This window comes from Triticum aestivum, chromosome 6D, assembly GCF_018294505.1.
Source record: "Triticum aestivum cultivar Chinese Spring chromosome 6D, IWGSC CS RefSeq v2.1, whole genome shotgun sequence".
Lineage (NCBI taxonomy): Eukaryota > Viridiplantae > Streptophyta > Magnoliopsida > Poales > Poaceae > Triticum > Triticum aestivum.
The window spans coordinates 215,723,083-215,735,903 of record NC_057811.1 but is presented as its reverse complement, the minus strand read 5'-3'; the positions used below and the strand labels follow the sequence as shown (position 1 = coordinate 215,735,903).

Below are 12,821 nucleotides of genomic sequence, written 5' to 3'. Positions count from 1 at the left end.
TTGTCAAAAGTGGGATTAAAATATATGTTATCCTGAACCTTCCAAATGACGGAACATATATGACATTTGGATGATACATTTTATATAACTTTTACCATCCTGGAGGTTGTTTTTTCAAATTTTGTGACATTCCAGATGCCGCAACCGGCAGATAGCACTCTCATTGTAGATTATCCGCTTTACATGCGATATGCCTACTGTTTTCTTTCTAGAAGTTTTTCTTACCTCATACACGTCTTGCATTGAAAAGCCCTTTTGACGTTATTGTCATAATTTGCAAATCTATTTTGATGGAGCGTATCTTTGAGTGAAGATCCTATGATTTGATTCAAGGAATTTCATCATGTCATCACATAAAATTATGGGTGTTGGTTTTCGGTGGCAACTGTTGGATTATGATATCTCTTGCGAGGGCTATATAACTACCTTATATGCACTTGAGGGTGACGAATCTTCAATAGATCCAATGGTAGCTTGAAAAGTTCCTGCCTCTGTAGGTGTGCCCACAAAATTTATTAAAATGCCATCTATGTTATCTAAAAGAACTGCCTTTGGCCTATAATTGTGCGACAACCGTGCCTGTCTGGAAGTTGCGCCGATGCACCATAACAGGTTTCTATAGTAGTTTTGCCTTAACTGCCCTTATCTGTTGCTAACCTTCTATGGTACTTAGCATCTTGCTGCCGTGCCCATCGATCCTGAACTGTTACATGCCCGTTGTTATTAAATATTTTTATTGAATTACATGCACCTAACCAGTTCACCCAAAAGTTTAAGCTAATGGGGGAAGGATGGCTAATATATTTCAACAATTCTGAGCTTGCATCTTGAACCTTTTAATTCCATCAAAATGCGATTTCTTGTAACATTGTACATGATTCTTCCATTAAGTCTAAGCAATTATAGTCATTTTCCAGTGGTTGAAGATCTATACAAACGGAGACAGCCATTGCCTTCACTGGATGCTATATATTTCATCCAACCAACTAAAGAAAAGTAAGTTCTTGTTTGTATGACTATTTGTTTAGCTTGAAGTAATTTTTGTTGGATACAATCTCTATATATATTCAAACTCTGCACCATATTGCTGTTATATTCAGAAATGCTGACAAGTTAGTATTAGGGTCTAATAAGGTGAGTTTATCATCTACTTCAGTCCGAGCATGTACTCTTTTATGGGTCTATGTTGGACATCGGTTGGAATCTTTATTTTCAGAAAGTTGACTTGTAATAGGGTATTCACATATTTGTTTTTTTGCGGGTGACATATTTGTTGCATCACCTACAATATCAGTGTTAGAGTTGTACTCCCTAACTGTATAAGCTACGTATGTAGTCCATATTGAAATCTCTAAAAGGACTTATATTTAGGAACGGAGGGAGTATATATTAGCCGTGTAACATCCTAACTGTATAAGCTTTTTTTTTTTGCATACTTATCACTCCTGCGTACATCACATCTATCGGCCTATGGCCTCATAGAAATACAAGTCAGCATATTTTCTCACATGTTGTTAGAGCCTAGTTCCTCCCCTCCCCCATAATAATCGATTTGCCATGAATCCCCCCCCCCCCCCCCCCCCCCCACCCCTCTCGATCTGTCAACAATTGGTTCCCTACACAGTCGAGATCGATTTCCCCGTGCAACAACTCAACCCCGACCTGATCGATCCCACAGCAGCACCTCCACGTCTGCAGCCTCTATCGAGGTCAGCACTGCAGGCTGCCTTGCCGCCCGCCGCTTTCGCCAGGGGCTGCTCTTCCAATTCTGTGCAGGCTGCTGCCGGCCGTCCCTGTCTGGAGCCACAGCTCTCTAACGGCTCCTCTCCTGGCCGCTAGCGCCCCCGGCTCTCCCCCGTGGCTCGGTGCCTTGTCTGACCCTCGTCTGCAGCCGGTTCGTTGGCTGCTGCTGCCTCTGCTCCCACTTTGGTTCAGTACGGTTACTTCCTTCTCGCTTTACGATATCTTTGTTGGACTCTCTCATTGTCTTTTCTTCCCCAAGTCAGTTTGTTATAGCTTCAGGCCTTTTTCGGATGCTACTTGGGCTAGCGATCCTTCGGACCGCTGGTCCCTTTCTGCTTACTGTGATTTTCTTGGTGGTTCTCTCATTGCCTGGAAGATGAAGAAACATCCAACAATATCCTGCTTGAGTGCAGAGGCTGAGCTTAGAGCTATGGCTCTTTTGACAATAGAGGTGACTTGGCTACGATGAATGCTTGAGGATTTTTGGTATTTCTGTCTTCACACCCACTCCCTTCTTCTCTGACAATACATGTGCTATGAGTATTGTGCGAGACCCCGTGAAGCATGAGCTCACCAAGCATATTGGTGTCGATACTTTCTTTGTGCGCTCCCATGTGCAGGATCAGGTGACTGCTCTTCAGTATGTGCCTTCAGAGTTGCAGTTGGTGGATTTCTTCACGGAGGCCCATATTATAGCACATTCTGGCTTGTACCTCTCCAAACTCAGTGTTGTTAATCCACCATGAGTCTGAGGGGTTGGGGGTTGTTTTTGGTGGTTGTTAGAGTTGTATATATTAGCCGTGCAGTATCCCAATTCTACAAGGGGTTTTCAGCATATTTACCACACCAGTACATATATATATTTCGGCCTATGGCCTCATGGAAATACAAGTTGCATATTTCCTCAGTCACAACCATAAGATGAATGTCAAATAAAAGGCAAACTATCAGATTTACAATCCATTCAGAGGGTTCTATATTCTTGATTAAACGTACATGTGGTTTATTGAAGTCATCTTCATAGCTCCACAGGGCTTCTTGTTAGACCCGAGCTACTGAAATAACTATCACTCCTCACATTCAGACAATCATCAGAACAACGAGGAAATTGGGGGAATTTTACTTAGGGTTTTGACACCAACAGAGGTGCGAGATAGAGCCAGTCGGGTCATGGCGGCTAGGGTTTAACCCTTTACAAAACGAGATACCTCCACTACCTACAAATCCTTGGCTTTATAGCCATTACAGCAGCTGTAAAGTAAAACAGAAAGGAGGGGAGCAGGTGAAGTTGTCGGATGGTAAACAGCGACAAGAAGACAGCTGGTCACCATCCGATTGAATTTTAACGTCGAATCTGAGCTCACTCTGGTGCGAAGTGGTAAGTGAGGTCTTGGACCGTTGGATGCAGATTGGGCGGATGAATTTGAACTTTAGGCGAAGCGGTAAGTTATGTGTTAACTGAAGAATCGTTCTGGTATTGATTTCTCCAGTTAGGGCCTGACACTTCAGTCCTCCTATTGGCGCACCTGCTAGCATAAAAAGAAACAAAATAGTACCTCAATTACCTGCTATGACAGTGTGGCACCCCCGAAGAGGAGCTTGGCAGTGTGATTTGGTGCTCCTGCTCTCCTGCCCCAGCAGCCACAGTGGATAGAACTTGAGAAACTCCAAGCTATTCCTTCATCTCACCGGAAAAGCTCCCAAGGAAAAAAACTCTTTTCATCTCCATCCCATTCTCTATTTCATCCAGAAAATGTCAAACCCGTTTACTCTTACAAATTTTGAACTCCTTCATATATGTACAAAGGCTGTACCTTTTTATGCCACTGCAAAATGATTTTGAACCCTTGTATACCTCTTGTCCATTAGACAGACCATTAGAGCTGTAAAAAGACAATTTTGCTCTTGGCCACTTAGACATTGCAAGTATCTCTCTGTTAGTTCTTCGTCATTCCTTCTCTGATTCTCTGCCTAGGGTTCTTATAGTAGATTGCCCCAAACATAAAATCATCTCTCCTTATCCTTGACGCACCTTAGATTTTCTCCACTTCTCCTTTTAAGATACTTAGATCAATAACACAATGAACCAATATAATATAGAAGTAAAAGAGAAAAATCTTTGCCTGATAGACACCCTCATCACGTAGGCCCCAGAACCGCAACGCCTATGGCCACACTCCTTCCCGGAACCCTCGTTTGCTGCTCCCACCACCCCCACCCCACCCCCTCACCGGCTCTTCTGCATGAAGGCTGCTGTTGTGCACCCTGCTCGGGACCATGCAAAGGGCCAAACCTCCGCATGGTGGCATGTGGAGTCGAATGCTGGACCTGGTTGCTCTTCAATACACGCCTTCCGAGTCAAAGTTGGCTGATTTCTTCATGAAGGCCCAGACTACAACGTATCACAGCTTTTATACTGGCCCATGGCCTCATGGGAATACAAGTTGCATATTCCTAACAAGTTTCACTCTGATATTTTTTCATGCATCATTGTCGATTTTGTTCATTAACCATCATATGGTGGTGATTGCAGCGTTGTTATGTTCCTCTCTGACATGTCAGGAAGAAGCCCGTTATACAAGAAGTACGCCTGAATAAACATGAACTACCACCCACATCTTTTATGCACAGTTGCTTTTGTGGTTAATTTATTGACACACTGTTGCTCGTGTTGTAGGGCGTATGTGTTTTTCAGTTCTCCCATACAGAAAGACTTAGTTGCTCAAATAAAAAGGGATTCAAGTATATTACCTCGTATTGGTGCACTTAGTGAGGTTACCTTAGCTTTTTCGTTCCTTTCTATTTTATACTTGAGTATTGTTAAAATGAAAAAGTGTTCTGTTGGCTATTCACTATTTGTTCTCCATGTCATTTCCAGATGAATTTGGAGTACTTCCCTATTGATTCCCAGGTATCCTAGTTCTTTGAAAGATTATTTGTTCAGATACAGTATGTTGCTTGATACATGTTCCGTAATTGTTATTTTTGACACATGTTTCCCAATAAATATTATTTCACACATGATTTAACGGCAGATGCTAATTTGACTTGACGCCTCACGTTGGCTCAGTCATGAGATTCTCACAAATAAAAGGGGGAAGATATTGCTGTTTAGATTACAGTGAAATTCAATTAGCAGTATAGGATTCTTCGTGCCTTTTCCTTTTGATTTTTTGGTCCTGCTTTGTCATTTTATAGAGCATGTAACTGATGCTCCATTGTGAAAAGATCCATAAGCATATCTCTAGACGGGTTTATGTGTTTTCTGTATTTGTCCTAGCACTAGATGTTGCTACGGTAAGGTTATCACTCGTCAGTTTTGATATTTTGAATTAAATTGGAGATGCTCCGATAGAATCACTAGCATCAAACCACAGAATCTAGTGGTCCTACTTGATTCTACCAACGATAAACTTTCTATAGTTTTCCATGTACTTAGAAAATGATACTCCCTCCGTTCCTAAATATTTGTCTTTTTAGAGATTTCAAATGGAATACCACATACGGATGACATATTTTAGAGTGTAGATTCACTCATTTTGCTCCGTATGTAGTCATTTGTTGAAATCTCTAGAAAGACAAATATTTAGGAACGGAGGGAGTACAATTTAATGTGTACTCCAAAAGCCTTGATTTGAAAACTATAATCCAATGAAATCGTTGTTTATGCAAATTTATGAATAAGTTTAGACTTAACCTAAATAGATGGAAGGTGATTTTGAACATAAAAAGACATATGCATTAATTATTTATATTTTAAAAACTAAGATCATAGCAAATTACATAAGTAATCTTACAATTTTTTGCTAGAATTGTAAGTGTTGCCGCCAGGTATTGGAGGCAGCACTGTAACCGCAAGCCCAAACATGCAGCGCAGTCCGTAACCACAATACCAACAGTTGGGCCTTAGGTAGGCACATGGCTAATCCTTGGCGGCCAATAAGTCCAAGTTTAACCCTAGGGAAATATATCTCTATTAGGAAGTTATCTTTACTTTCCAAACTGTTAAGATTTGGTTTGCTTTCCAAGTTATGTGATCTCTCTAATCTATATAAAAAAAGTAAAAAAAAAGGTACGATGCTTTTGTCGGATACGCATCTCCCTTGTTGCCCGCTGACTCTTGACGGTGTTCCCTACATTGATCCCGTCTTGCACATGCGCCGTCTCTCGGTGCTTGGTGCTCGTCCGCCTGTGATGTCGTCACCTCCGACGTCTTCTGCATGCTGTGTTGTACCCTCTGTAGTGACTTTTCTCATGACTTCCACCGGTGGTGATGCTCGCTAACACCGACTTCTACAGATGGTCGCTCTTCTGCGACTTCTTGCATGGCCTCTCACATGGCCGTAGTGGTCGCTCTTCAGCCACTCCTCTCGTGATCTCCGCCCATGGTGATTCTACACTGACTCGTCTCGTGACTTTCACTGGCCATGCTGGTGCATCTGACTCCATTGACTGCGCTTTGCACACACATCTTCCCTTGGCGCTTGGTGCTTGTCTGCATGCGGCCTCGTCTCCCCCATTGGCCTCTGCAGACGATACTGGTCATGGTACACTGCCTCCCCTAGCGGCATCCACAGGCAGTGGTGGCCGCTCCTCTTTCGGTGTTACTACATTGACTACTTCAGCCGTGTCCTTCACCGAGCAGGAGATTGTGCGACTTCGTGACCTGCTTATTGCCTTCGATTCTTCCTTGCCAGGCGCACCTACGTCGACCTCTTCAATTGACTGAGTAGGAGATTAAGCACTTCGGGCTGCTAGCTGCATCCTCTAGTTCTCCACTGACAGATTCTGTTGCTTCTGCTACCGCCTCTTTTGGCATTTTGAGACCACCTTCTACACAAGCAGGTATATCTCCGTGGATTCTTGATGCTGGAGCATCTTATCATATTACTCATGATTCATCCACTCTGTCTTCTTTTTGACCTCTCAATTGTTCTGTTCATATTCTTACTGTTGATGGTAACTCCCCCCGGTTAATGTCCGAGGCATACTCAGCACTTCATCTTTTCATGGATGTTGCTCATGTTCCTCGACTTACCATGCAACTCATGTTCTGTTCCGAACCACCACATTGGTGCTCTCCTTGGTGCTAGCCGCCAGCGCCGTGACTCCGAGGGTCTCTCGGAGCTTGACTAGCTTCACGTTCCCACCGGTGCCAGTACCTCCAGTTTGTCCACCTCTGTTGCCTTGTCTACTAGCTCTTTTTAGTAGTGGTATCATCGCCTTGGTCACTTGTGTGGCCAGGGGCGGAGCCAGGATTTGACCATAGGGGGGCCAAGAGACGACACTCGCTATAATGCTACATGTTTATATTTTGTCTTGCACATATAAGCACACGAATATATATGTGCTTTGGCAATTATTGATTTAAATTTAGCTATCTACAAGAAGAGTAGGATTTAGCAATCTCATCAGAGTTGAATCCAAATTTTCAACGCCGTGGTTAAGGATTATATTGAAACAAGTGGTTTAGTAAGAAATTTATTCTATCCTTCTCTTCATTTTTTCAATAGGAAAGTATAGCTAATATAAAAATATATAAGATATGTTTTTCTCATCTGCTCACAGTTACTAAGGCATGAACACATCAAAAGAAGTAGATTACCAGAATAGAATATACCTTGAAAAATTGGTTGGTGGCAAGTTCACTGGATTATGAACGTGATTGCCCTAGTTGATCAACAATGTGAGTGCCCAAGTTGATCAGCAGCGTGAGTGCTTGATTAGCCACCAACCACAATCAGCAGCGGCTGTCCAAGCATCTCTGTGAGCCCTAGTTGAAACGAGTAGCAAAGGAACCACCAACTTCTTTGATCTAGATCTAGGAGAAATGAAGGCTGGAGGCAGGAGGACGGCCGTCTGAATCTTTTAGGGTAAGATGGAAGCGGCAAGTTTTTTTGCATCACTATAATCATGGAGATGACAATTAACGCCAAAAGCTGGGAGCGAGTGAGGCCTTGGCTGGGCTTTCTTTATTTTGGCAGAGTTTACGCATCACTCAGGGAGCCTAAAACAACACATGTCAGGGGGCCATCACGTAAGTGCCATTGCTAATACGGAGTACTTATTGTTGTCAACAAGATCGATTGGGAGGGGGGGTTGGGGGGGGGGGGGGCGACCCCTGCTCGCCCCCCTTGTCTACCCCATTGTGTGGCTCTCGTTTCTCATCCTTAGTTTGACGTGGTCTTCTTGAATCCGTCTCCGGTGGTGTGTTTTTATACTGTTAAGGTTGTCAGCTTGGTAAACAGGTCCGGTTGCCTTATCCTCAAAGCAGTGGAGGCCATCGCTACTATATTATCTTTATAGATGATTTCTCTCAACACACATGAATATATTTTATGTCTTCTCGTAGTGAGGTCTTATCTATCTATAAGCGTTTTGCTGCCATGGTTCACACTCAGTTCTCTACGCCTATTCATGTGTTCTGTGTTGACTCCGCCGGAGAGTATATCTCCAACATGTTGCATGGAGTCCTTGCTGAGCAGGGTAACCTTGCTCATTTCTCTTGTCCTGGTGCTCATGCTCAGAATGGCGTGGCTGAGCGCAAGCATCGTCACCTTGAGACGACTCGTGCATTGACGATCGCCACTTCTCTTCTGCCTCACTTTTGGGCTGAAGCTGTCTCCACTTCCACCATCTCATCAACCTTCAGCCATCCACTGCTTTGTAGGTTGGCGTTCCTTTTGATGTCTCTTTGATCTTCCTCCTGATTATTTGGCGATTCATTTGTTTGGTTGTGTTTGCTATGTCCTTTCAGCCCCCCCCCCGTGAATGCACCAAACCGACCGCCCAATCTGTTGAATGTGTCTTCTTAGGATAGAGTGACGAGCATAAGGGATATTGTTGTTGGGATCCTGTCGGTCATCGAATGCGTATTTCTTGGGATGTAACTTTTGACGAGTCTTGTTTATTCTACCCTTGTCCATCTTCCTTGACCTTTTTCCTGGAGGATATCTCTTTTCATTTTTCCCAACACTCCTATCACTGCTGTCGAGCCCTTGTCCATCCGTCCTACTGCTCCTGCTTTTTTGACTATTGCAGATCCGCCGCCGCCATCTCCTATGGTTTCCTTACCTCGTTTACCATAGAATTCCACACCTTCATCCCCGGTGGCTTTCCCGGCTCCATCACCCGAATCTATCCCGGTGATTCCTCGTATTCTCCCATCTTTTTCTCACTTTTATACTCGTCGTTCACGTGTTGTGGATGCGTCTACTGATGCGCCATCTACTTCTGATGTGTCATCTTCCTCGTCTCAGCCTAGTTATGGCTTACGTCCTCGTCCACTTCCGCTTGTTCATTGCCTTGGTTTTCCATGCGTTGGTGCTACTGTTTCTTGAGCTGACCTCTTATCGTGATGCTGTTGTTCATCCCGAGTGGCAGCTTGCGATGGAAGAGGAGATTGCTGCTCTTGAGCACATTGACACGTGGGATCTTATTTATCTTCCTCCCGTGTTCGTCCCAACACTTGTAAGTGGGTCTACAAGGTTAAGACTTGCTCCGATGGTTCTCTTGAGCACTACAAAGCTCGTCTTGTGCCTCGTGTCTTTCAGCAGGAGCATGGTCATGGTTACGATGGAACTTTTCTCACGTGGCCCTATGACCATTGTTCGCACACTTGTTGTGGACTCTGTCCGCCATTGTTTTGTATCTCAGCTTGATGGTAAGAACGCCTTTCTTAATGTGAGTTGCGTGAGGAGGTTTACATGCATCTACCACCTGGGTATTCTATTTCAGATGGCATGGTCTGTCATCTTCGTCGCTCTATCTATGGCCTTAAGAAAGCTCGTCGTGCTTGGTTTGAGTGTTTTGCCTATGTGGTGACTGCCATTGGTTTTCCGGCGAGCACTCATGATCTTGCATTGTTTGTTCACCTTTCACCTTGTGGTCAGACTCTTCTTCTCTATGTTGATGACATGATCATCATTGGCGACGACCCTGAGTACATTGCCTTCGGTAAGGCACGTCTTAGTGAGCAGTTTAGTTTCTAGCCGTGTACTCCTTTGTATTTTTGCATATTGTACCATACCAGCACGTGTATATATACTTGCCTATGACCACCTGGGAAACAAGTTGCATATTTCCTAATATATGGTAGCTTGGCGATGGCTGGCGTGGTGGCAGTGGTGGTTGTTGGCGGCGGCAATGGCATGTGGCGCAGCGTGCGCCTTTGATGGTGACGGTGCGGGTGTGCCAGAACCTGGGTGGAAACACAACTCACCTGGTTGCCACTGCTGATGCGGCGCCCGTGGGCCTCGTTCCCCTCATTGGAGGCGTCACTGTGGGTGCTCCAATCCATTTCCCGCAGTCAAAGGGTGTTTGTTGCTCTCCGCGATGCGCGAGCTCCCTGTCACTTGCTCCTTCGAGGCATCATCTCAGGAGGCCATGGCCTACCCATATGAGCTTCTGTCGTGTGGAGAGTTGCCATGTCAGCGCCGGTCGCGTGGGTGACGAGCCATCGACTTAGGTGGTGCGTGCCTTGGAGCAGGTGTGGAAGTCAGATCGATGGCTTCGGATATCGTCATCTTGTTTAGAGTGTCGGCTCTGGTCGCTTGGGTGGCAGAGCTATCGGCTGGCTTGGTTCGTGGCCTCGGGGCCGTTGTGGAAGTTGGAGTGGCGGCACTGAATATGGTTGTAGGGTGTCTACTCTAGCCACACCGCAAGTGACTCACTTGGGGCGCTACCTCGGGGCTAGTGTGGATGCAGGCGTGCGGCTCCGAGATCCACCATTACATTGTAGGGTGTCGTCTCCTCCGAAATCCATCGTTGCATTGTAGGGTGTCGTCTCTGGCCACTTGGGTGGTGGAGTCGCCCGCTTGGCTGGTACGCAACCTTGGGGTTGGTGTGCGCGCGTCACAACTATATCATTTCTAGCCAATTTTTCTCATTAATTGGTCAATTCTCTTGATGAAAAGGCAGAGCTCCGGTCAATTGCTTGATTTTTTGAGTATATACTAGTGTAAAGCTTGCGATTTGATGTGGGTAAACCCGTGCATGGGTGGCCCGGCCCGGCAGGCTTGGCCCAAAGCCCAGCATCCAGGCCGGGCTCGGGCCTCTCTCACCCATGGCCCGGCCTGAAGCCTGGGAAAACATGATTTTTGGGATATTACAGGAAAAACAGGTATAATCCCAGAAAACATGAATTTTTATATTGGGATGTTATAAACTGAATTTCGCATCGTGTTAGTCTAACAATTATTGTGCTTCTTGTCTAATGTCTTTCCACGAAGAGACATCATTTCACCAAGGGCATGTCTTTTCACGAAGCAATATCATTGACCAAGGGACCTATCTTTCCATGAAGAGACATCATTTCACGAAAGGATGTGTATTTTAACCAAAGGACATGACTGTTCGTAAGCCCCAAGTGCCAAGACCTAACGGACTTGATTTATCCTTCATGTAACACTTTTTTTATGGCGATGTGGTTTAACGTGGATGCTGCATTAGGAATCAGTTTAAAAATAAAGAGGACTTATATTCTTACTGGGAGAGCATGGATGTACCTAAGCTGGCAGCAATTTTATAGTAATTCCTTTTGTCTGGCATAGTGTACTCATGGTGATTGTGTGCAGGGTTTCATAACTGACCATGAAAGGGCATTGGAAGAGCTTTTCTGTGAGAGTGCAGAAGGCTTCAACAAATACAATGCTTGTTTGAATGCAATGGCTACTCGTATATCTACAGTATTTGCATCAATGAGGGTATGTATGTTCATTCCCCTTCAAGTCCTACCCGAATTAGGATTGTTGGTACAGCAGCAAAAAAGTGCCTTATCTCTGTTAGGAAGTATTAGTACTGGTCTAGGAGTCCTTATTGGTCTATGTTTACTTTCCTTGCATCTCCAGTATTGTGTAATATATATATGCCCCTTGGGCCTTCAATGAAGATAAGTTGCTTTCCTAACATGGTATTAGATCTTAGGTTATTTTTTTTCAGGCGCCGCAACTCGCCCTCCCGATCCAATCTCTCGCGTCGCTGATGCTTTTTTCCTGCTAAACATCGCTGCCGCCCTGGTCAACGTCGCCCCGCCCGATCCGCTTGTGCAGGTCTTCCGAGCCCACCTATGCTCCCGCTGGCTGCTTTCCAAGTGTGTACGCAGCCATGCAGGCGTGCTGCTCTCCTACTACTGCCCCCCCCCCCCCCCCCCCCCCCACGCGCATGTGCTGGCTCTCACTGCTGCTTCTGCTTAGCAGCGTGGCTTTGTCTGCTGCCCTCCATCCAGATCGAGCGCCTCTTCCTTCAATTCGCAACGTACACATCTGCCTACTGCGTGCGCCCGCCGCTGCCTCTGCTCCGCACATGCTACTTACTGCTTGCTGATGTGTGTTACCTTGGTTGCAGCTTGTGCTGCTCTGCTTCCGATTGCATGCTCTGCTCCCGCATGTCCATCTGCGTGCTACTCCAGCGTCTTTCGCAGGCTCTGTTGGTCGCCCTATTGTGGCTCCTCTTGTGACCTTCACACATGATGATTGCCGTTCTACACCGATTCCTGTCATTGTCCGGTGATTTTCGACGGTGGTCATTTCGTCGACTTGGTCTCGCACATGCACCTTCCTTCGGTGTTGCGTGCTCTTTCACCGTCATTGCATTTGGTCTAGTATGTGATTTTTAGTTTTCTATATTTTCCGCCGCGTCCACCAAATCCATTGATATTTTGTGTTTCTCATGCCATGCGAGTCCACCATACCTTTGTCCGTCAGCCTTTCTTTCGTCCTGATCCTTTCTATACAACTTTTCTGGCCTAATTACCCTTGTTGTTTCTATATGATTTTCGTGGACTGTTTGTGCATTGTCGATCTACGCCCATTGTGCCTTAACTGTCGAGCTTCTTTCGATGTCGGTTGTCGTGGGTTATGATTTTCTACACAACGTTTTATTCTCTTGATGTGCCATCTTCTTTTGACAACTCATCTTCTCCTGATACTTCTCTTGTATCTTCTATTGATGCGGTGTCTTCCTCTGATGTGCCATCTCTTCGTTATCCCCTTTGGCGACTTGACAGGTTTTGAAGACTCTTCATGCTACTACGACGACACTCTCAAGACATGGATTTGGATTATCATTTCTTCTTCTAG

The 12,821-nt window shown here is 45.2% G+C and overlaps 1 protein-coding gene across 6 annotated transcripts in view; it reads left to right on the top strand.

The window, feature by feature from the left end:
* LOC123144490 (probable protein transport Sec1a) overlaps positions 1 to 12,821 on the top strand; it is an 87,586-nt gene that overhangs the window by 14,679 nt on the left and 60,086 nt on the right. For 5 of the 6 annotated variants that reach the window (XM_044563654.1, XM_044563655.1, XM_044563656.1 and 2 more), the window contains 5 exons: positions 918 to 996; positions 4,277 to 4,327; positions 4,421 to 4,517; positions 4,622 to 4,654; positions 11,319 to 11,447. In XM_044563654.1, coding sequence (XP_044419589.1) covers positions 918 to 996; positions 4,277 to 4,327; positions 4,421 to 4,517; positions 4,622 to 4,654; positions 11,319 to 11,447 — 389 coding nt within the window. The remainder of the gene's footprint in view (positions 1 to 917; positions 997 to 4,276; positions 4,328 to 4,420; positions 4,518 to 4,621; positions 4,655 to 11,318; positions 11,448 to 12,821) is intronic. The other variant, XM_044563658.1, reaches the window with a different exon arrangement.